Source organism: Amblyraja radiata, chromosome 1 (assembly GCF_010909765.2).
Source record: "Amblyraja radiata isolate CabotCenter1 chromosome 1, sAmbRad1.1.pri, whole genome shotgun sequence".
Classification (NCBI taxonomy): domain Eukaryota; kingdom Metazoa; phylum Chordata; class Chondrichthyes; order Rajiformes; family Rajidae; genus Amblyraja; species Amblyraja radiata.
Genome location: NC_045956.1, coordinates 49481482 through 49506503, shown reverse-complemented (window position 1 = coordinate 49506503; position 25022 = coordinate 49481482). Strand labels below are relative to the sequence as shown.

At 44.1% G+C, this 25022-nt stretch overlaps 1 protein-coding gene across 1 annotated transcript in view; it reads right to left on the bottom strand.

The window, feature by feature from the left end:
* LOC116973458 (rod cGMP-specific 3',5'-cyclic phosphodiesterase subunit beta-like) overlaps window positions 1-18476 on the bottom strand; it is a 56671-nt gene extending 38195 nt beyond the window's left edge. The window contains exon 1 of the mRNA XM_033021559.1: window positions 17829-18476. Within this exon, the coding sequence (XP_032877450.1) occupies window positions 17829-18293 (465 nt within the window). The 5' untranslated portion in view covers window positions 18294-18476. The remainder of the gene's footprint in view (window positions 1-17828) is intronic.
* Window positions 18477-25022: the final 6546 nt, after the last annotated feature.

Sequence of the window (25022 nt, the reverse complement as noted above, 5' to 3'; positions counted from 1 at the left end):
TTGGCGTGATCTTTGATTCCACCCTCTCCCTTGAGCCTCACATCCGCCATGTCATTAAAACCTCCTTCTTTCATCTCCGCAACATCGCCAAACTCAGACCCTCTCTCACACCTCCCGCTGCTGAAAGACTCATCCATGCCTTCATCTCCTCCTGACCGGACTATTGCAACTCACTTCTCCTTGGCATCAGCTCCACCTACATCAACCGACTCCAACTGGTCCAGAACGCAGCCGCCCAAATCCTGGCATCACATCACTCCAGTCATCAAACAACTTCACTGGCTTCCCATCTCCCACCGGATCACCTACAAAATCCTGATCCTCACCTACAAAGCCCTCCACCATCTGGCCCCCCCATATCTCATTGACTTCCTCTCCCCCTACCAACCCTCACGGTCCCTCAGATCCACATCAGCCGGTCTCCTCTCCATCCACAAGTCCAACCTCCGCAGTTTTGGGGACAGAGCCTTCTCCAGGGCAGCTCCCAGGCTCTGGAACTCCCTCCCCCAACTGATCCGCAATTCCGTGTCCCTCACCAACTTCCAGTCCCGCCTCAAGACCCATCTCTTCACCTCTGCCTATCCTTAGCCCCACGTCCCCCTCCCTTTTCATCTATGCATTAATTGCCTCATATTGTGTTTTGAATTGAATTCTGTCTTTACTTTGTGTACTAGTCATGTCTCTACTATTTATTTCATTCCCCTTACATGTTTTCCCTCTACCTGCTAAATTTTTGTAAGGTGTCCTTGAGACTTGAAAGGCGCCCATAAATAAAATGTATTATTATTATTATTATACTTCTAAACTCAATGCACCAGGCCATTGTCCTGAATGCATCTTGAATCATTTTGAATGCAGTTTTTTTCCAAGAGTAGATTAAGAACTAGAGGGCACAGGTTTAAGGTGAGAGGGGAAAGAATTAATAGGAACTTGGGAGCAATTATTTTGCACAAAGGATTTTGGGTCTATGGAACATGCTGCTGGAGGATGTAGTTGAGGCAAGTACAGAAATAATGTTTATAACACATTTGGACAGATGCGTGGATAGGAACTTTTCAGAAGGACATGGGCTAAAATTGGGCAAATGGGACTAGCTTGGATGAGACATCTTGATTGGCATGGATGAGTTGGGTTGAAGGGCCTATTTCCATGCTATGTGTCTCTATGTCGCTTTGACTCTATCCTGACAACCTACTTCCATAAAAAAACACTTCTTACTGCTAAATACAATGTCCCACACCATTCATCTGTTTAACACATACTCCGCAACATTACAATGCCAAAGATAGTATCCAGGCAATTGCATTGCAAACTACAAGACACGGGTTGTTGTACTGCAAGATACAAGGCATCCACCATTAGACTGCAAAGCACAATGCTCTGCATTACTGCTCTGCTAAACACGCCAGTATACTATACTAATATGATGCCAAAACACAGTATTCCATACCGTCACAATGCAAGCACAGGACATCACATCACCTTTTGCCAAATCCAAGATACTACCTCATCAAAAAGCAATAAAAACTGTAGATTCTGGAGATCTGTAACAAAAACAGAACATGCCACAAATATTCAGATTGAAGAACTTTAAAACACTGAACACCGTACAACCAATCTGCCAAGCGTAACACAGCACAACATCCACTGCCAAACACAATGGTTCAATGGTCCCTTATTTGTCACATGTGAAACTGCATATTTACACATGCAGACGCCACCATATTTTGGCACCATTTCCAAAGTCCAAAATCTGGCCCGCCCGTGTGCCCGGTCTACTGGAGCTGGTCCCATTCCTGATAAGCCCCAGGAACTTGCAGGGCCTCCCTCCGTCGTCCTCCACCAGATCGGCCCACGAACTGACATCCCTCTCCTCACCCAGCCATCTTTGAGGGGATGCCTCCCACAGCCAACCTTAAAGGTGCTGGAGGCATTGCCTCATTTCTCTTTTCTACTGGCCCTTGCTCCTCTGCCCAACGTCTCCAGCAGGTACCTCCTGGTTCCACGGTCCGCCAAGCCTTTGAGCAGGTTTTGCATTTTACCGAGCCTTCAGGTGGGTTCTGCAGTTCACCGAGCCTTTGGGTCTTCCGAGCGGACACTGTGGCCTCTGTGCAGACACCATACCATATAACCATATATAACCATAACACGTATTCTCCCCTAGTCCCATACACCTGCGTTCAGACCATAACCCTCCATTCCTTTCCCGTCCATATAACTATCCAATTTATTTTTAAATGATAAAAACGAACCTGCCTCCACCACCTTCCCTGGAAGCTCATTCCACACAGCCACCGCTCTCTGAGTAAAGAAGTTCCCCCTCATGTTACCCCTAAACTTCTGTCCCTTAATTCTCAAGCCCCCTTGTTTGAATCTTCCCTACTCTCAGTGGGTAAAGCTTATCCACGTCAACTCTGTCTATCCCTCTCATCATTTTAAAGACCTCTATCAAGTCCCCCCTTAACCTTCTGCGCTCCAAAGAATAAAGCCCTAACTTGTTCAACCTTTCTCTTTAACTTAGTTGCTGAAACCCAGGCAACATTCTAGTAAATCTCCTCTGTACTCTCTCTATTTTGTTGACATCCTTCCTATAATTAGGCGACCAAAATTGTACCCCATACTCCAGAATTGGCCTCACCAATGCCTTGTACAATTTTAACATTACATCCCAACTTCTATACTCAATGCTCTGATTTATAAAGGCCAGCACACCAAAAGCTTTCTTTACCACCCTATCTACATGAGATTCCACTTTCAGGGAACTGTGCACAGTTATTCCCAGATCCCTCTGTTCACCTGCATTCTTCAATTCCCATACCATCACACATTGGAAGACAAAACAATCCAGCCTCGCTGTTGCCAGCCCACTCCACACACCATAGCAAGGCCGATCCCATTACGCATATGACTTCACAAACACAACACGTTTTCACAACAAAGCACCAGGAGCACATTGACAAATACCATTAAACTGGCAAATACAGTGCGCCACTCCACTGCCAAGCGTAATGTATCGCAACATCAGTTTCCAAGCGCAACATATGGGTCAGTCACTTTGCCAGTTACAATACTATAGGGTGTCACACACCCAGATACAACACCCTGTCAAAGCATAATCTTGCAGCCACTGCACCTGCAAACCCAAAGTACAACGCCATCATCTTGTCAATGTAATTCATCACAATACCAAACTGTTAAATACAATTCATGTTACCTGCACAATACAACCCATGCTTACTTTTGCTCACACAATACTCCACACTATCACACTGCCAGTCACAATACTCCACATTACTGCATGTCCGAACAAAGTACCCCAAACCATCAACACTCCCATACACATTATACCATCATTATGTCAAAGATAGTACATCTGGGTATTTTGTTGCTCCACACAAACGATGACAAATTATAGACTGCACTATGTTTTCATTAAATTCAATACAACTTGAAGGCATGAAGTGATAACCCAGCTTTGGAAATATTATTCTGGACACGTTGGTCAAAGGACCTGTTACTGTGCTGTATCTGAAAACTAAACTAAATTAAACCCCACAATTACCAATGAATATTGTGTCATTTCAGTGCTAACTAATCACCACCTTGAACAAAAAACAATCCAGGCATAGATTTGCAATGACACCAAGATCATCCCATCTCTAAATGTCAATGGTCAGCACTCGTACTAGCAGGTTCATACCATTGATATGGTTGCAGGAGCATGGTTGAAGCTGTGTGGGATGGAAATGGTTTGCTTCCTGAGCCCGCTAAACCTCTTTATCATCTACAAGTCATTAATCAGGTCTGTAACAGAATACCCTCCTGAAAGCAGCAACATTCAAGAATAACATCACCCGAACCGGCTTGGTTAATCAGTGGCCCTATCCTTGCATCCAATTATAGGTTCTCCATGGATGCAATGTGTGCATTCTCCATTATTCACGGAAGCAACTTACTCAAACTTCTTCCTTCCTCCGTGATCTATGCCAATGTAAACAAAACCACTGATATTGTGAGATTATTAGCACTTTCCATTCACAATTTTCCGTGATTCTTTGGCGAACAGCATTTTGGAGATTCCCAACAGGTTTAGCATTCCAACTCGAAACCTCAGATCCTTATTCTCCAGAGATACTCCAGCACTTTGGGTCTATTTTTGGTACAGACCAGTATCCACAGTTCCCTCTTACATGTTTAGGTTTAGCTTTAGGTTTGTTATTGTCAAGTGTATCGAGATACAGTAAAAAGTTTTGTTTTGTGTTCTATCCATTCAGATTTGATAATACTATACATAAATACAATCAAGTCAAACTCGAGTACAATAGACAGAGTATAGGGGAAAATACAGAGTGCAGAATATGGTTCTCAGCATTATAGCACATTGGTTTCATAGACAAAGTCCAATGTCCGCAATGGGGTAGCGGTGGATCAGACAGAACCCAAGCATGTGGAAGGACGATTCAGAAATCTGATAACAGAGGGAAAGAAGTTGTCCAACGTGACCCCACCACTCGCCACATCTTCCCATCTCCCCCCATGTCTGCCTTCCGCAAAGACCGCTCCCTCTGCAACTCCCTTGTCAATTCTTCCCTTCCCTCCCGTGCCATCCCCTCCCCGGGCACTTTCCGTTGCAACCGGAAGAAATGCAACACCTGTCCCTTTACCTCCCCCCTCGACTCCATTCAAGGACCCAAGCAGTCATTCCAGGTGCGACAGAGGTTCACCTGTATCTCCTCCAACCTCATCTACTGCATCCGCTGCTCTAGATGTCAGCTGATCTACATCGGTGAGACTAAGCGGAGGTTGGGCAATCGTTTCGCCGAACACCTCCGCTCGGTCCGCAAGAACCTACCTGACCTTCCGGTGGCTCAGTACTTCAACTCCCCCTCCCATTCCCCATCTGACCTCTCTGTCCTGGGTCTCCTCCATGGCCAGAGTGAGCAACACCGGAAATTGGAGGGACAGCACCTCATATGGGGAGCAGCACATTGGGGAGTCTGCATCCTGCGGGCATGAACATTGAATTCTCCCAATTTTGTTAGCCCTTGCTGTCTCCTCCCCTTCCTCAGCCCTCGGGCTGTCTCCTCCCATCCCTCAACCACTTGTGTCAGGCCATCCAGGGATGGACAATGGAAGTAACTTTGCTAATGTTGTCCACATCTTGGAAACAAAACTCTACTAAATTTACACACTGCAATGCCTAGATTGTTGCTTTAAATATCCAACTGTGCACAAAATGAGTTGCTGTCTTGGAAAATAAAACCAGGGACTTTACAATCTATTTATAATGGTGAAATATAAATGGCAAACAAGAATTCCATCTGTTGACAACAGGAATCATTTGTTGAAAGAAAAGGTCCCTGCCCTACAGCTGGGTTGAAACTGATTAATTTTGCGCTGCCTTTCTAAACAGTTGCTAAAGTAGGTAATCTTTGAAAGTCTAGTATGCCACATATATGGTAGAGCTTAGTGTGCTGACTATCACTACAGTTGTGGTTCATTGTGGAAAATATCAATCATGCTCAAGAACAATGATAATCCATAGTCATGGGCATGTGCCCTGAGTTTCTTATTCAGAATAATAGGATTTTGTGAGGAGTTTGTAAGTATGATATACATTCATAAGTGGAGAACTAATAATGAACTTTGTTTCTTGCTAAAGATTTCAGCATCTGCTCTCTCTTGTGCCCCCGGATTGCCCGGAGGATTGTTATGCAGATTCACGGGCCTAGAACTTTGTACAACAATCCTACAATACATGATCAGTGAATCATGATTGGGGTGGGAGATTGCAACCTTCACGTGGTCCGCCCTGTTTCGACAAATGCAATCAACCCGGCGTGCACAATCAAATAAGATCAAATAGAACAAGTTGGCCTACAACTTTAGGCTGTGCACGCCACATGCAAGAAGAAGAAGTGAATCATGATTAAAATTAGGAGAAATTTCTTCAGGGAAATGGCTGTGAATCTCGACAATCTTTACACAGAAGGGCATTGGTGTCCAGTAATTGGATATATTGACAACTGGTGGATTTAAGAGTATCAGAGTGCCTAGGCATGTGGGCAGTCAATGGAGCAGTGCCAGATGATACACAATAGACAATAGGTGCAGGAGTAGGCCATTCGGCCCTTTGAGCCAGCACCACCATTCAATGTGATCATGGCTGATCATCCCCAATCGGTACCCCGTTCCTGCCTTCTCCCCATATCCCCTGACTCAGGAGGCAGAGAATGGTAGCACTCTGACCCAAAATGTAGGGGAGAGAGAAGAAAAAGACAATAAACAGAGAATAAGAGAGGGTGGGTTTCTTAAATGTGTATATTTTAATGCTAGGAGCATTGTAAGAAAGGTGGATGAACTTAGAGCCTGGATTGACACCTGGAAGTATGATGTTGTGGCGATCAGTGAAACATGGTTGCAGGAGGGCTGTGATTGGAAACTAAATATTCCAGGATTTCGTTGCTTCAGGTGTGATAGAATTGGAGGGGCAAGAGGTGGAGGTGTTGCATTGCTTATCAGGGAAGATATTACAGCAGTGCTTTGGCAGGATAGATTAGAGGGCTCGTCTAGGGAGGCTATTTGGGTGGAACTGAGAAATGGGAAAGGGGTAGCAACACTTATAGGGGTGTATTATAGACCGCCAAATGGGGAGCGAGAATTGGAAGAGCAAATATGTAAGGAGATTGCAGATATTAGTAGTAAGCACAAGGTAGTGATTGTGGGAGATTTCAATTTTCCACAGACTGGGAAACACATTCTGTAAATGGGCTGGATGGGTTGGAGTTTGTAAAATGTGTGCAGGATAGTTTTTTGCAGCAATACATAGAAGTACCTACTAGAGAAGGGGCGGTGCTGGACCTCCTGTTAGGAAATGAGACGGGTCAGGTGGCAGAGGTATGCGTTGGGGAACAGTTCGGGACCAGTGATCACAATACCATTAGTTTCAATATAATTATGGAGAGGGTCAGAACTGGACCTAGGCCTACGGCCCCCACAATCAAAATGTGGATTATAGAAATGACGGAGACCTTAAACGTGGAAAGAATCAGATTTTCCCTGTTGGACAAACAGGAATTATTCGTTGGAACATGGTCTCCTTTTATTGATTACTTAAAGGGTCAGAATGGTTCAGCACAGGAACCTGACTAGCACGCGGGCTAAAGAATGGATGAAATACTATACTCTGAAATGTACGAATATATCTCGAATGAAGTCTTTTTTATTTTAATAAATTTTTCCATTCTTCTTTAACTAGCTTTTTCCTTTTTTTTTTTTTTTTTTTTTTGTTTTTGTTTTTCTTCTCTTTCTTTTCTTTCTTTACTTCATCTATCTCTTTAGTTCTATCTAGTTAAAAAAAAAAAAAAAGGCAAAAAGTATTGGAGACAATGTAATAATAATTGACAATATTATCAATTTAAAAATGTAAGACTATGTAATGATGTAATGATGTAATGAGGTTATGTACCTATCTCCAATAAAAAATATTTAAAAAAAAAAAGAACTGGACCTAGGGTTGAGATTTTTGATTGGAGAAAGACTAACTTTGAGGAGATGCGAAAGGATTTAAAAGGAGTAAATTGGGACAGTTTGTTTGATGGGAAAGATGTGGAAGAGAAATGGAGGACATTTAAAGGTGAAATTTTAAGAGTACAAAATCTTTATGTCCCTGTTCGGGTGAAAGGAAATAGTAAAAATTGGAAAGAGCCATGGTTTTCAAGGGAAATTGGACACGGTTCGGAAAAAGAGAGAACTACAATAATTATAGGCAGCATGGAGTAAATGAGGTGCTTGAGGAGTATAAAGAATGTAAAAAGAATCTTAAGAAAGAAATTAGAAAAGCTAAAAGAAGATATGAGGTTGCTTTGGCAAGTAAGGTGAAAGTAAATCCAAAGGGTTTCTACAGCTATATTAATAGCAAAAGGATAATGAGGGATAAAATTGTCCATAAGAGAGTCAGAGTGGACAGCTATCTGCAGAGCCAAAAGAGATGAGGGAGATATTGAACAATTTCTTTTCTTCGGTATTCACCAAGGAGAAGGATATTGAATTATGTGAGGTAAGGGAAACAAGTAGAGTAGCTATGGAAACTATGAGATTCAAAGAAGAGGAAGTACTGACACTTTTGAGAAACATAAAAGTGGATAAGTCTCCAGGTCCGGACAGGATATTCCCTAGGACATTGAGGGAAGTTAGTGTAGAAATAGCAGGGGTTATGACAGAAATATTTCAAATGTCATTAGAAACGGGAATAGTGCCGGAGGATTGGCGTACTGCGCATGTTGTTCCATTGTTTAAAAAGGGGACTAAGAGTAAACCTAGCAATTATAGACCTGTTAGTTTGACGTCAGTGGTGGGCAAATTAATGGAAAGGATACTTAGAGATAATATATATAAGCATCTGGATAAACAGGGTCTGATTAGTAACAGTCAACATGGATTTGTGCCTGGAAGGTCATGTTTGATTAATCTTCTTGAATTTTCTGAAGAGGTTACTCGGGAAATTGATGAGGGTAAAGCAGTCGATGTTGTATATATGGACTTCAGTAAGGCCTTTGACAAGGTTCCTCACGGAAGGTTGGTTAAGAAGGTTCAATTGTTGGGTATTAATGGTGGAGTAGCAAGATGGATCCAACAGTGGCTGAATGGGAGATGCCAGAGAGTAATGGTGGATGGTTGTTTGTCAGGTTGGAGGCCAGTGACTAGTGGGGTGCCACAGGGATCTGTGTTGGGTCCACTGTTGTTTGTCATGTACATCAATGATCTGGATGATGGTGTGGTAAATTGGATTAGTAAGTATGCAGATGATACTAAGATAGGTGGGGTTGTGGATAATGAAGTAGATTTTCAAAGTCTACAGAGAGATTTATGCCAGTTGGAAGAGTGGGCTGAAAGATGGCAGATGGAGTTTAAGGCTGATAAATGTGAGGTGCTACATCTTGGCAGGACAAATCAAAATAGGACGTACATGGTAAATGGTAGGGAATTGAAGAATGTAGGTGAACAGAGGGATCTGGGAATAACTGTGCACAGTTCCCTGAAAGTGGAATCTCATGTAGATAGGGTGGTAAAGAAAGCTTTTGGTGTGCTGGCCTTTATAAATCAGAGCATTGAGTATAGAAGTTGGGATGTAATGTTAAAATTGTACAAGGCATTGGTGAGGCCAATTCTGGAGTATGATGTACAATTTTGGTCGCCTAATTATAGGAAGGATGTCAACAAAATACAGAGAGTACAGAGGAGATTTACTAGAATGTTGCCTGGGTTTCAGCAACTAAGTTACAGAGAAAGGTTGAACAAGTTAGGGCTTTATTCTTTGGAGCGCAGAAGGTTAAGGGGGGACTTGATAGAGGTCTTTAAAATGATGAGAGGGATAGACAGAGTTGACGTGGATAAACTTTTCCCACTGAGAGTAGGGAAGATTCAAACAAGGGGACATGACTTGAGAATTAAGGGACAGAAGTTTAGGGGTAACATGAGGGGGAACGTCTTTACTCAGAGAGTGGTGGCTGTGTGGAATGAGCTTCCAGTGAAGGTGGTGGAGGCAGGTTCGTTTTTATCATTTACAAATAAATTGGATAGTTATATGGACGGGAAAGGAATGGAGGGTTATGGTCTGAGCGCAGGTATATGGGACTAGGGGAGAATACGTGTTCGGCACGGACTAGAAGGGTCAAGATGGCCTGTTTCCGTGCTGTAATTGTTATATGGTTATATGGTTATATGACTCCGCTATTTTTATGATCATTCATTGGCCTAATGCATGGGGAATTAGCAAGAGGAGCCAATTCCCACTTTCAATTCTTATGCTTTCATTGAAGATTATGTGACTAGTAATGCTCAATTTAATGGACTACTCAATTGATAATCGCGAGAACATGTGCTACCTTAATGTAATAAAAAAGAAATGCAGATGCTGGTTTATACGAAAGGAAGACACAAAACGCTGGAGTAACTCAGTGGGTCGGGCAGCATGTCTGGAGTAAATGGATTGGTGAGGTTTTGGATTGGCATCCTTCTTCAGTCTGATGGTGGGAGGGCATGTTGAGATGAGAAAATTTGGACTGTAACCAGATATGGATAGGGTGCATATGTTGGTGCAAACCTATCACCGACAACTTGTTTATTATATATGAATAATGAAGTTCATCATTATCCCAAAGGGTTGTGACGCTAGCTCATTGGCGCTATTGGAGGTCATTTTTTGAAAGATTGGGGAATAGAGGGCTCTGGGACAGTGGTACAAATGAGGGGTAGATCAGCCATGATCATATTAAATGGTAGGGCACACTATCATTTTCTTGTTCCTTTATTTTTCCATGTATCTGCATTTCAACTTCCATCAAATAGAGTACAAGGACATAACGAAAAAATAAATTAACTTCCCAATCTTGTAACTTAGAAAAAATAATTCTTCCTTTCACTTTTTCATGTGGATGTAGGTAACTTAACATATTCCTTCACAATATTCCAACTGCTGCATTCTTTCATGCATGTCCTCTCAAGGACACTGAAGACAGACACAAGCGCAAAGATCAGCTTTCACTCGTGAAGGAGCTCTCTTGCTTCAGTTCTAGATGGCATGTTGATGGTAGGGTCGGCGCTGTCAGTTCACTCACACTCTAGAGATGTGAGGACTGTGCGGACATGATTGTGCATCAACTGGATGGATTTAAGAGAGAGTTAGATAGAGCTCTAGGGGCTAGTTGAGTCAAGGGATATGGGGAGAAGGCAGGCACGGGTTATTGATGGGGGACGATCAGCCATGATCACAATGAATGGCGGTGCTGGCTCGAAGGGCCGAATGGCCTCCTCCTGCACCTATTTTCTATGTTTCTATCTTTCTAAAATGCTGGAGTAACCTAGCTGGTCAGGCAGCATCTCTGGAGAAAAGGGATGGGTGACGTTCCGGGTCGGGATCCTGGGCTCTGTCCATCACCTGAACTGTTCATGTCAGAATTGAACAAATACAGTATGTGGGGTCCCTGTGATGAGAGGGATCAGGCGTGGGAAGAGTGACCACTAACCAGCCTCACTGACTCAGTGAGGGAGCGAGTGAGTCTTCTTAGTCCTCCTGGTACTACTAAGCACTGTTGCTGCACCTGTGGTGTGAGAGGGGGTAGGGTGTTGGTGGATGGTGCAGAGGTCCTGTTAGAAAGAGAAGGAACATGGAAATGTCTCATCCCATCCAGCAGAAGGTGCCTGCAGCCCTACACCACCCAGGGAATCTATCCTGCCAGCACCCCAACACTTGTTCGTACGTAAGGGCTGCACAAAGGTCGACTGTTCGTAACACGGGGAGAATCTGTACTCATTTTGTTTTCCTGCATCTCTTTGCAATTCCTAGTATCTCTTTACACCTAGGCTTGTATCATTCACACGCATAGATAGGTTACAGTTTGCTTCTCCCGTCAAGTCAATGATATACATTATAAATAAAGAAAAAGCACAGAGCCTTCCAATGACATATTTGTCACCAGCTGCTAACCCAGAAATGACCCATTTAATGATCTTCTTCCCACTAACCAATTTGTTATCCATGTTACCAATTTACATGTAATTTTATGCAGGACATTTTAAAATTATTTTTATAAAATATTTAAAATATATTACATCCACAGGTTTCCCCTTATCATTCCCATTAATTGGAGGCTCAAAATTTCCAAACAGATTTAGCAAACTGATATGTCTTACATAAAGTCATACACAGGGATGGGAAAAGTTTAGAGGGAAACACAGGCTGTTGGGACTAGCGTAGATGGGGCATCTCAGTCAGCCTGGAGAAGTTGGGTCGAAGGGCCTGTTTCCATGCTGTATGACTCTATGACATTAGATTTAAAGGGAATTTAAATTAAGGGTTGATTACAACACAATAAAGCAATATTTTTGAAAATATTTTTGACTTTTGCTACTGTGCTCAAAAGTTCAGACTAACATGTCCAAACTAAACAACTATTACGCTTGATGTTTTAAAGAATAGTGAGTTTGGCTGCAATGTCTAATTGGGCAACCTGCAATGAAACCTCAGAACTGACTAAATATTGTTGGTGTGGCTTTTACCCCTGTTTTTGGCATTGCAATATTGGCTGTATAACTACTGATGGCAGCGGTATACAAATCCAGAAGCAATATTCCCACATTCACCAGGGCAGGCACAGCAGATATACATAAAGCAGCCAAGCAGAGAAGATATTCACAGATGAAGATTCACCTCTGGCCCAACCCAATTTCTTCCTCCAATGATCACATCCACACAATCATTCCAATACAATGAACGATCTTAAGCCAGTAAGAGGCACAGGATCATGCTTCGGGTGGAGAGAGTCAAAAACGTAAAATTCCTGGGCGTGAATATTTCCAAAGATCTTTCCTGGACCCAGCACACTGATGCAATTACAAAGAAAGCACATCAACTCCTGAGAAGATTATGGAAATTTGGTATGTCAGTGAGGATTCTCTTGAACTTCTACAGGTGTACAGTAGAGAGCGTATTGACTGGTTGCATCGTGGCCTGGTTCAGCAACAAATGCCCAGGAGCGAAAAAGACTGCAAAAAGTTGTGAACACTGCCCAGTCCACCACCGACTCTGACCTCCCCATCATCGAAGGGATTTACCGGAGTCGCTGCCTCATAAAGGCAGCCAGCATCATCGGAGACCCACACCATCCTGGCCACACACTCATTTCACTCCTGCCATCAGGAAGAAGGTACAGGAGCCTGAAAACTGTGATGTCCCGGTTCAGGAACAGCTTCTTCCCTACAGCCATCAGGCTACAACCTCGAATAAGCTCTGAACTACAATAGACTATTATTATTATTATTACACTACTAGTGTTTGTTTTTTGTGTGTACATATGTGTGCGTGCGTGTGTATATAAATATGTGTGTATTTGTGAGTATGTGTATATATACACACTGAACTTTTTTTTCTCTCTGGTTTATTATATTGTTTACAGTGTATTATATTTACATATTCTGTTGCATTGCAGCAGGTAAGAATTTCATTGTTCTATCTGGGACATGTGACAAAAAAACACTCTTGACGAGATCAGAACAATGTACTCTGCAGCAAAAGGCTTCTGGAAGCTATTAGCTTAGTTTAGTTTAGTTTAGTTTAGTTTAGTTTAGCTTGGTTTAGTGTCATGTGTACAAAGATAAAGTGAAAAGCTCTTGTTGCATGCTAACCAGTCAGCAGAAAGACTATACATGATTACAATTGAGCCATCCACAGTGTACAGATACATGATAGTCCGAGTCTCCACTGAGTTAGATAATGGCTCAGGATCGCTCTCTAGTTGTCGATAGGATGATTCAGTTGCCTGGTAACAACTGGGAAGAAACTGTCCCTGAATCTGGAGATGTGCATTTTCACTTTTGTACCTCGTGCCTGATGGAAGAGGGGAGAAGAAGCAGTGACTGGGGTAAGACGTCCTTGATTATGCTGGTGGCCTTGCCAAGGCAGCGTGAAATGGAAGGGAGGATAGTTTGTGCGTTGGTCTGTGCTACACCAACAACTCTCTGCAATTTATTTGCGGTCTTGGATGGAGGTATTCCCAAACCATGCTGTGATGCATCCTGATAAAAATGGAGGACTGATCTGCTACATAAACAGATCAACGATCAGTCAGGCAATGAGGGGTCAAAATATCATTGACCAAGTGGGATTACTTAATTCACAAATAATTAGCAATGAACGCTTTGCTCCTTGTCTAACCTGAGTGAAAAATGCAGGAAAAGAAACAGAAGTCACAGAAGGTACTGAGGCAAAATACACACTCGAGTGCTCGGACTGCCTTCCAGATGGATAGAGCTTCCAATGAAAATATACGAATTGCCTTAATAATAATAATAATAATAATAATAATAATAATAATAATAATAATAATATCTTTTATTGTCATTGCACATCAGTGCAACGAGATTTGGTATGCAGCTTCCACCCGATGTCAAAAAAAATAAAAATAAATAAACTGTGCGACGTGACCATCTGAGAGAGACAGTCCAGGGGGGGTGGGGGGGGGGGCACTCAGCAGGGCTGGTTCAGAGCCGCTATAGCTCTGGGAATGAAGCTGTTTCTGAGTCTGGAGGTTCGGGCGTAGAAGGCCTTGTAACGTCTGCCGGAGGGAAGTTGTTCGAACAGTCCATTACAAGGGTGTGAGGAGTCTTTATGGATGCTGACGGCCTTCCTGAGGCACCGTGTGTGGTAGATGCCCTCCAAGGCTGGTAGCTGTGTCCCGTTAATCCTCTGCGCTCTGTGGACGACACGCTGAAGAGCTTTCCTCTCCGCCTCCGTGCAGCTGAGATACCACACAGAGATGCCATACGTTAATATGCTCTCTGTGGTGCAGCGGTAGGTTGTCAGCAGCTGTTGGGGCAGATCAGTCTTTTTTAATGTCCTCAGGAAGAACAGTCGTTACTGTGCCTTCTTGACCAGCGCAGCGGTGCTGGTGGACCATGTGAGGTCCTCTGAAATGTGAGTGCCCAGAAACTTAAAGCTGGACACTCTCTCCACACTGTCCCCGTAGATGGAGATTGGGGCGTATTCTCCATTATGGGACCTCCAGAAGTCAATAATCAGCTCCTTGGAGGTGTTTAGTGACAAGTTGTTACGTGCGCACCAGTCCGCCAGGTTCTGCACCTCCGCTATGTATTTTGTTTCATCACCGTTAAAAACATACCAACTTTTCTGTGTAGCTATTGATTAACTGGATTAAAAGAGCCCAAGTACTGGTATATCCCTATCCACTGTATTGTAATCTAATTTGCCTCCAAAAAGCACAAGGCCACGAGGAAGAATACCCATTCAAGGTATTTAATTTTCTCCATTAAGGGTTTATGTGGCGGTACTTTTTAATGTAAAGAAAAATAAATTTTCAGCTTCCATAACTTGTTCCAAAATGTACAATTGGTTATCATCGTGTTTGTTTTTTAATGAGAATATTTGGATGAAGGAAGGTGAACAGTGTTCCATGTTGGTGCCAGTGACAGAGGGAGAGGGATGAGTCCCTGCAGACTAGTTTTAAGGTGCTTGGAACACTTTTGGAAAGCAGGACCTCGTCAGTGTTGTCCAAATTCCTATTAATCCCACATGTAATGAGTACAGAAACAGAAGCATAATGGGCATGACTGTGGCCAAAGAGATGGTGCCAGGGAGATTATTTTAGATATTGGGGTGGATTCTGAGGGAAGGGCAATGTGTGCAAGTCAAATGGGTTGCACTAGAGCAGAATGAGGTGCAATGTTTTCTGCGGCATGTTCATCAGTTTTATGTGATTGAGTTTGAACCAATTTGTGAGGTTGATGGACCACAATGTGGACCAGGAGATGGGGTGTCAGAAAGTAAAAAAGATGCTCAAAAGGATTGAAATAGGTAGATGATCCCAAAGTAAGAAAATGAAAACAATTAGACAGGATCAGACTCAGGAAGACTGAGCAAGTATAAGACCTGTTGAGCTTCAACTCATCTTGAGAAAAGGTCACAGGGAAAAAAAATGGAAGAAATGGGATTGATAGGAAAGTTCCGAGAGCTAACAAAGACATGAAGGGCTGAATGGCCTCCTTATATGACATGAGGACCTGAAAACTCCAACAAAAGATGATAAGATTGGATAATTAAGAAGTTGTCATTCTATAATTGAACCAAACATTTCTGAAAACATGTCAGAAATCTATTTGGAGTTCTTCTAATCATGTTCTCACATTGGTTGACCAATCCAGTATTTTGTTTTTTGCTGATCTTCCACTGAATGCCAAGGTGTAGAACCTTATGCTACCTCCAAAATACAGTGTGGTTGGAGGAGTGGGCTCCACCTTTCCTTAATTATCAAGGCTTTTTTTCATATCTTTCATTCATTTGTTCCAATTACCTTCTATATATCTCATTTCCCTCTCCCCTGACCCAGTCTGAAGAAGGGTCTCGACCCGAAACGTCACCTATTTATTTTCCCCAGAGATGCTGCCTGACCTGTTGAGTTACTCCAGTTTTTTGTGTCTCTTTTCAGTTAACTCCAATACAGGAAGTCCTCAGGTTGTCACGGGGTTCTGTTCCTGAGAACTGTTGGTAAACAGTATTGCCGGTAAGTGGGAAGTAATCAAAAATGGTGTGCAGGAGATGCCGCTCTCCAAAACACTCAGGTGTTCGTAACCCGAGGATGGCATGTAGCTGGGGATAGACACAAAATGATGGAGTAATTCAGCGGGACATCGGTATCTCTGGAGAGAAGGAATGGGTGATATTTTGGGTCGAGACCCTTCTTCAGACGAGGTATAGCTGGAAAATACACAAATCTCATCAAGCAACCGCTCTCTAGGTCATGGGAAGTCTGAGCTCGCAATCGGAACTTCCGTGTGCACGTAGTGTGTGGAACACAACGCCTCGCCCATTGTTTCAAATCCACCCCAGTGCTTAAAGGGGTGGCTCTCGGTGAAAGGATTTTAAGCGTTTCTGACCAGGGTGAAAATTGGATGTTGAAGCTAGCGTTTTTCACAAATAAAGAGACATTTTTGCACATGACCACGCAGAAGACTTGGACCCACAATAATCAGGCGCACAATACTGTGGACCTTTTTCCAGGTAAAATATCCAGTCCTACTTGGTCGCATGCTAAAATAAAAAGCGGCACTGGTACTTCACATGCAGAATGTTAGCACTGTAAAAATGATGAAAGCAACGCATCATTCGCACCATACAGAACAATTTGAATTCAAACGCTTTCTCCGTCGGTAGAATCGTCCTTAAATTATCCAAACCGAATAGCTTTAATAAGATTTAACCTGAAAAGTTAATCCCAGATATGATAACCAGGTCACTGGATTACATCAAGAGGATTTGACTCATCGACAAACACTTTTTAAAACCATCGACACAAACAGTGCATTGCCTGATTAACCTCATGCATTGAAGGGGGGCACACGGGTGGAAATTGATGATGAAGAGGCCTTAAAGATTCCCATTAAAGTTAGTTATCTTAAATTATTCACTATAAAATATTGTAACATTGTATTTGTGTATATTATTATTTGATTTGATCTAGAAGGATGAGAGGGTATCTTATAGAAACATATAAAACTATTAAGGGATTGGACACGATTGGATGCAGGAAACATGTTCCCGATGTTAGGGGATTCCAGAACCAGGGGCAACAGTTTAAGAATAAGGTAGGCCATTTAGAACTGAGATGAAGAAAAACCTTTGTGATTTGTGGATTTGTGAATTTGTGGAATTCACTGCCTCAGAAGGCAAAGGAGGCCGATTCACTGGATGCATTCAAAAGAGAGTTAGATAGAGCTCCTAGGGCTAACCGAGTCAAGGGATATGGGGAGAAGGCAGGAACGGGGTACTGATTGTGGATGATCAGCCATGATCACATCGAATGGCGGTGCTGGATTGAAGGGCCGAATGGCCTACTCCTGCACCTATTGTCTATGTATCTATGGATAGCATACAAAACAAAGCCTTTCACTGTACACACGACAATAATAAACTAAACCTAAATATGAAAAAGACACAAAGTGCTGGAGTAACTCAGCGGGTCAGGCAGCATCCCTGGAGAACATGGATAGGTGACGTTTCGGGTCAGGACACTTCTTCAAACCTAAATGTATTTCGAATCATATACACAAATTTGCGAGCACTGATATATCCCTTTCCTTTATATCCTCAAATTGAGATTCAACACTGGCGAAGTCATGTAAATCTTAATTCATCCTTCAAGACAGAGCAAGATAATCCTATTAATCACGTGGCTCAGATGAACAAAAGCAAAGTATAAACTCCCAAAAGCTTTTCTTTCAGGCATTCACCTTGTTCCCATTTTTCTCAGACCTACCTCCTGCACGTTGCGGACGTTAACAGTTTTCTTCGTCTGCGCCACATTCCCTACAATGCCCATGTCCAGTGGAAAGACAATCTCATGTTCTGGATGAACAAAACAATCTTCCATCTCAGCATCCTTGTTTATGTTGAACAGCCTAGTGGCCAACTCCCCTATGCCATTCCTCTGCCGGTACATGAACAGACTCATTCGATCGGCGTGGATCAGAACACAGACCCTCCTTAAAGTTTTGAACACCACCTTCTCCATGTTGACGCTCTCCTGCATGTCGCAGATGAGATCAAAGAGAATCTCTGCCTCTTCCACTTGGCTAATTTCCTGGAAGGTCGTGATATCGGCGGCGGAGTCTTTCGTGGACAGGATCTGAGCCACGGTTTCTGGAGGAAGCTTCTTATCGAAGTACTGCTTGGTGAATGCGGGATTGGCATCCAGAAATTTCTCCACGTCTTCCTTGTTCATCTTGGTGACTTCTGCCGGTCAGAGAACTCCGCCGGATAAATGCAGGTAACACTGCCGCCCGGGTGTACAATCTGCGCTCCAGGTCTAAGTCATCCCGCTGCTCCTGTGAACACAGAGGGTGCTTTAGTCATTTTTACTGCCATCAGCAAAGTCTTTTCCTAATGCTCTTGAAGGTGAACTGCTGCACGTGTAAACTGTCTCAGACAAAACCTGATCAGGAGTCATGTGGTACATTCACAGCCCTTACCGGACATAAGTAGGGAGTATCCTTCCTTGTTAACTAATTCCTGCCGTTATGTTGGATCAATGGATCATGAGTTTCCACGAGTGCTCCATTTCCCTCCCACGTCCTATTTAGCCCCTGTCCCACTTAGGAAACCTGAACGGAAACCTCTGGCGACTTTGCGCCCCACCCAAGGTTTCCGTGTGGTTCCCGGAGGTTTTTTTTCAGCCTCCCTACCTGCTCCCACTACCTGCAACCGCCGGCAACCACCTGCAACCACCTGCAACCTCCGGCAACCACCTGCAACCTCCGGCAACCGCACGGAAACCTTGGGAGGGGCGCAAAGTCTCCAGAGGTTTCCGTTCAGGTTTCCTAAGTGGGACAGGGGCATAAGGACGTGCGGGTCTGTAGGTTAATTGGCCTCTGTAAGTAGTGTGTAGGGACTGGATGAGAAATGAGAAAATGGAATAGCATAGAACGGGTGATCGATGGTTGGCTTGGTCTCGGTGGGCTGAAGGGCCTCCATGCTGTAAAAAAACCCCCCATGTTAAACATAATATCTATTGTTATTTCAACACCAGGGGATGAAAATCACGGACCATTAACCTACAAACCGTTAGAAACAAAGAACTACAGATGGTGATTTATAGACTAGATAGACTCAAAATACTGGAGCAACTCAGCGAGTCAGACGACATCGCCGGAGGAAAACAGATGCCTGTGTCACTGATGGATGACTTGTACAGATAAATGAGTTCCTCCAGCAGATTTTTCATCAAATGACCGGAAGTTGTAGATTTCAATATTGAGTGCAACCTTGAACACTCTGGCCCAGAAGGCTGCTATGTGACATCAGAGTATATGAAGCGTTGTTGCAAGGAGGCCCAATGCAGCCTTGAGCCACAGCAGCTCATCATCGATGGGTTACATTGTAATGTTTTGGACTCTATTGAATTCTCCAACTGTGGGTATCTTGACTTTTTTTTCCTGTCTGTATCAGTCCTGTGATTTTGTATCCACCTGTATCCACCTGTGATTTTGGCTCAGCTTGTTTGGTTCTTCTTTTTTTTAAATCCTTCTCTGGAAGTGGAGGACAAGCCCATCTCGGACCTGCCAGGCATGTCTTCATGCTCCGCATGTTGCAACTCACTGCAACTTACATTCTCGTCTCACTGTCGAACTGCTCCTACTCATTCTTCAGGAACCTTGTTTGCTGCTTATCCCCATGTCACCAAAGTTTTAACCGATCAGAGACATCTCTTCCCCTCCCCAGTTTGTTTTCTTACCTTCCAAGTTCTCTCAAAGGGTGGTTGATCTGTCACCTGAAATATTAACTCTCTTCTCACAGATGTGGCCTGGCCTTCTGAGTAGCCAGCATTTTCTTTTTTATTCTAATACTCTAATATCTGTTGTTTTGATTTTGTTTTCTTTCTACTACAGGTAGTAATATTATCACAGTAATATCTACTAGTAACATCAAAGTCAAAGTTACTTGCAAGTATTATATAAAAGTAGCAGTATCTCAATTTTAAATATTTATAAAAGCAGAATTTCATGTGTTTCAGTTTAGAAAATAATTCATTTCGATCCTGACTAAAATCCAAGGTGGAGTTTATACGTTCTCCCTGTGACCACGTGGGTTTTCTCCAGGCGCTCCAGTTTCCTTGCACGCCCCAAAGATGTACAGGTTTGTAGGTTAATTGGCATCAGAAATAAAATTGTAAATTGCCTCTCGTGTGTAGGACAGTGCTGATGTGTGGAGTGACCGCAGGTTGGTGTGGACTCGGTGAGCCGAATGGCCTATTTCCACACTGTATCTCTAAAGTCTAAAAATAAAATCTATTATCAGGCTTCTGAACGGTCCTTCCATAAGCTCGTCACTGCCTGATGGTTCTCTACCACATTGCGGACATTGCACATCTTATCTAGAACCGTTGTGCTCCACAGCTGATAACTATATTCTGCACTCTGTCTTTTTCCCCTTTTGCTGTATTGTTTGACCTATTGTACTTGAGTTTGGCTTGATTGGTATTTGTATATAGTATTATCTGATTTGATTTGACAGCATGCAGAACTCTGTGGGCTCAGGAAGCATCTATGGAAAATGTGGATGAGTGACCTTTTGTGTTGGGACCCATCTTCAGGCTCATGTCACTTAGCAGGCAGTGAGAGGTGCCACTTCCGTCAAATCCTTCCTGCAGAGCCCGAGTCTCACTCCTGCCGCATGCTACCCCTGAGATGGCTGCAGCATGGATGAGATGATGGCCCACCGCCTCATGAACTATGAGTTTGCCAAGGTTGCAATAATCCTTGCTGAGTTTCACCCCGAACAGTGGTACAACCGAGGACTCTGCTTTAAAAGGGCATCAATAATACCCAGTGCCCAAGAAGAGTAAGGTGACGTGCCTCAATGACTATTGACCAGTGGCACTAACGTCTGTGGTGATGAAGTGCTTCGAGAGGTTGATTATGGCGCATATGAACTCCTACCTCGACAAGAACCTTGACCCACTGCAGTTCGCTTACCGCCACAACAGTTCAACGGTGGATGCGATCTCACTGGCTCTGGACCAGTTGGACAACAAAAACTCGTATGTCAGGCTGTTGTTCATAGACTACAGCTCGGCGTTTAATACGATTATCCCCTCCAAACTGGTTACCAAGCTCACGGAACTGGGTCTCTGCGCATCCCTCTGCAATTGGATCCTCGACTTCCTCATCCACAGACCACAGTCTGTCCGTATTGGTGGAAATGTGTCATCCTCGATAACAATCAGCACGGGAGCACCTCAAGGCTGCGTGCTCAGCCCCCAGCCCCCTATACTCATGACTGTGTAGTCAGACATAGTGTGAACTCCATCATCAAGTTCGCCGACGACACCACTGTTGTTGGACAAATCACTGATGGTGATGAGTCAGAGTATAGAAGTGAGATCGACCGATTGACCAAATGGTGCCAGCACAATAACCTGGCTCTCAACACCAGCAAAACCAAGGAACTGATTGTGGACATTGGAAGGGGTAGGATAGAGACCCACAATCCCGTTTATATTAATGGGACAATGGTGGAAAGGGGCAAAAAACTCAAATTCCTGGGCGCGCATAATTCCGAAGATCTTTCCTGGTCCCAGCACACTGATGCAATTATAAAGAAGGCACATCAGTGCCTCTACTTCCTGAGAAGATTACGGAGAGTCGGTATGTCAGGAAGGACTCTCTCGAACTTCTACAGGTGCACAGTAGAGAGCATGCTGACTGGCTGCATCGTGGCCTGGTTCGGCAACTTGAACTTCCAGGAATGGAAAAGAATGCAGAAAGTTGTGACCACTGCCCAGTCCATCACCGGCTCTGACTTCCCACCATCGAGGGGATCTATCACAGTTGCTGCTTCAAAAAGGTTGCCAACATCATCAAGGACCCACACCATCCTGCCCACACACTCATCTCTTCGTTGCCATCGGGAAGAAGGTACAGGAGCCTGAAATCTGTAACATCCAGGTTCAGGAACAGCTCTTCCCCACAGCCATCAGGCTATTAAACATGACAACAAATAAGCTCTAAACAATAACAGCCTATTTATTACTATTGCACTTTATCTGTTATTTATTGTGTATGTATGGTCTATGGTCTATAGATACACGCAACTTTATCTCCCATTCTATATTATGTTCATATATTCTGTTGTGCTGCAGCAAGTAAGAATTTCAATGTCCTATCTGGGACACATGACAATAAAACTCTCTTGACTCTTGTTTAAGAAGGAACAGCAGATGCTGGAAAATTGAAGGTAGACTCAGCGGGTGAGGCATCAGGCCCGTACGAAGCTTTTCAAAAAGGGGGGTGGCATGACAGGATTACAAAAAACTTAATGTGAAATAATGTGCGCACTGTGCACATCACGAGCGCGTAGCATGAAGTCCCTCGAGTCCGCTTAACGGCCCTGGAAGCTCAGGGGTTTTAGATGCTCTCTGATGCATTCTGAGCCTTATTTTGGAGCATTTTTGCACCAAATTTATGACCAATATTTCAGAAATGAACAGGAATCTGAGAGGTAGCTTTTTCACACAAAGGGTGCTGGGTGTATGTAACAAGCTGCGAGAAGAGGTAGTTAAGGCTGGGACTATCCTAATGTTTAAGAGACATTTGGACACGTACATGGATAGGACAAATTTAGATGGATATGGGCCAAACGCGTGTGAGTGGGACTAGTTTAGATGGGACATGTTGGTCGGTGTGGGCAAGTTGGGCTGAAGGGCCTGTTTCCACACTGCATCATTCTATGACTAAAAAGTGAAGAAGAAAAATGTAGAGCAAATTTGAAAGAGGAGTGAAATGTAAAGGCAGAGAGAAGTTTATGGGTGGAAAGGAACATAGGAAAGGAGGGGGGGAGAGTGGACTTCGGCAGATGGGTGAAGGGAAAATAGTCACAAAGTGCTGGATTAACTCAGTGGGTCAGGCAGCATCTGCGGAGAATATGAATAGGCGACGTTTCACAGAGTGCTGGAGTAACTCAGCGGGTCATACATCATCTGTGGAGAACATGGATAGGTGACATGTCACAGAGTGCTGGAGTAACTCAGTGAGTCAGGCAGCATCTCTGGAGAAAAGGTATAGATTATATTTCGGGTCAAGACCCTTCTTCAGTTATATTCATGATGTGCCATGCATAGACATTCCTGAATGTTACCCAAACCATCGTGAGCTACTTTGTTACGGTGCTTGCCCTCTCCTATAACGTCTCTGCTGCCTTGGGTGATGCAGGACAGGACACAAGCTTTGGGAAATGGTGTGAAGCTGTTGCCGTCTGTCCCAGCCTGGTAAAAACCTGGATGGAGTGGATTTGGAGAGGATGGTTCCACTAGTGGGAGAATCTAGGACCAGTGGCCACAGCCTCAGAATTAAAAGACATTCCTTTAGGAAGGAGATGAGCAGGAATTTCTTAAGTCAGAGGGTGGTGAACTGTGGAATTCATTGCCACAGACAGCTGTGGAGGTCAAGTCGATGGACATTTTTCAGGAGGAGATTGATAGATTCTTGATTGATACGGGTGTCGGAGGTAATGGGGAGAAGGCAGGAGAATAGGTTTGAAAGGGAAAGATAGAGTCATAGGGTGATACAGTGTGGAAACAGGCCCTTCGGCCCAGTATGTCTCATCTGTACTAGTCCCACCTGCCCACGTTTGATCCATATCCCTCCGAATCTGTCCTATCCATGTACCTGTCTAATTGTTTCAACTACCTCCTCTGACAGCTTGTTCCATACACCTACCACCCTTTGTGTGAAAAACATACCCCTCAGATTCCTATTAAATCTTTTGCCCTTCACCTTAAACTTAAGGAAGGTGAAGGAACCTCTGCTCCTCGATTCACTTACTCTGGGCAAAAGACTCAACCATATCTTTCCAAATCATGATTTTATACACCTCTATTAGATCATCCCTCATCCTCCTGTGCTCCATGAAATAGAGTCCCAGCCTACTCAACCTCTCCCTATATATATAGATCTGGCCCTCTAGTCCTGGCAACATCCTCGTAAATCTTCGTGGGCTCAGCAGGGGTGGCGTGGGCCCAGCGGGGGTCCTCTTACTCTGGGGGGAAAAAGGGGGGTGCGGTCGCACCCAATGCACCCCCCCCATTCGGATGTCCATGGGCAGCATCTATGGAGCGAAGGAAATGGACAGCGTTTCAGGCTGAAACCATTCTTCAGACTGATGTGGGGGGGGGGGGGGGGGGGGGGGGGGGGGGGGGGGGGGGGGGAGGGAGGGGCGGAAAGAAGAAAGGAAGAGGAGGAGCCAGAGGGCTGAGGGAGATCTGAGGTATAAACTGCCCAAGCGAAATATGAGGTGCTGCTCCTCCAATTTCTGGTGGTGCTCACTTTGGCCATGGAGGAGGCCCAGGAAGGTCGGATTCGGAATGGGAGGGGGAGTTGAAGTGCTGAGCCACCGGGAGATCAGGTAGGTTATTGCGGACCGAGCGGAGGTGTTCGGCGAAACGATCGCCAAGGCTGCGCTTGGTCTCACCGATGTAGATCAGCTGACATCTAGAGCAGCGGATGCAATAGATGAGGTTGGAGGACGTGCTGGTGAACCTCTGTCTCACCTGGAACGACGGCTTGGGTCCTTGAATGGAGTCGAGGGGGGAGGTAAAGCGACAAGTGTAGCATTTCTTGCGGCTGCAAGGGTAAGTGCCCGGGGAGGGGGTGGTACGGGTGGGAAGGGAAGAATTGACCAGGGAGTTACAGAGGGAGCGGGTCCTTCTCTTGACTCTTGACTCTGTGATCTGCCAGGTTGCCAGGGACACATTGTGAGACAAACGTCATCTGCTCTTGAAGGATCATCAGCTCAATAAAGGATGCATTGTGGTCTGCCTAGATCCTGGTCTTCCAGTGTAAGAAGAACTCTGCAAATGAATGCTGCTGACTGGCAAATTCCAAGATGTCGGTGTAGAATGCTGATAGACACACCAAAGCTCGACACAGCCATTGCTAAATCTCTGTGGGGAAGAGCT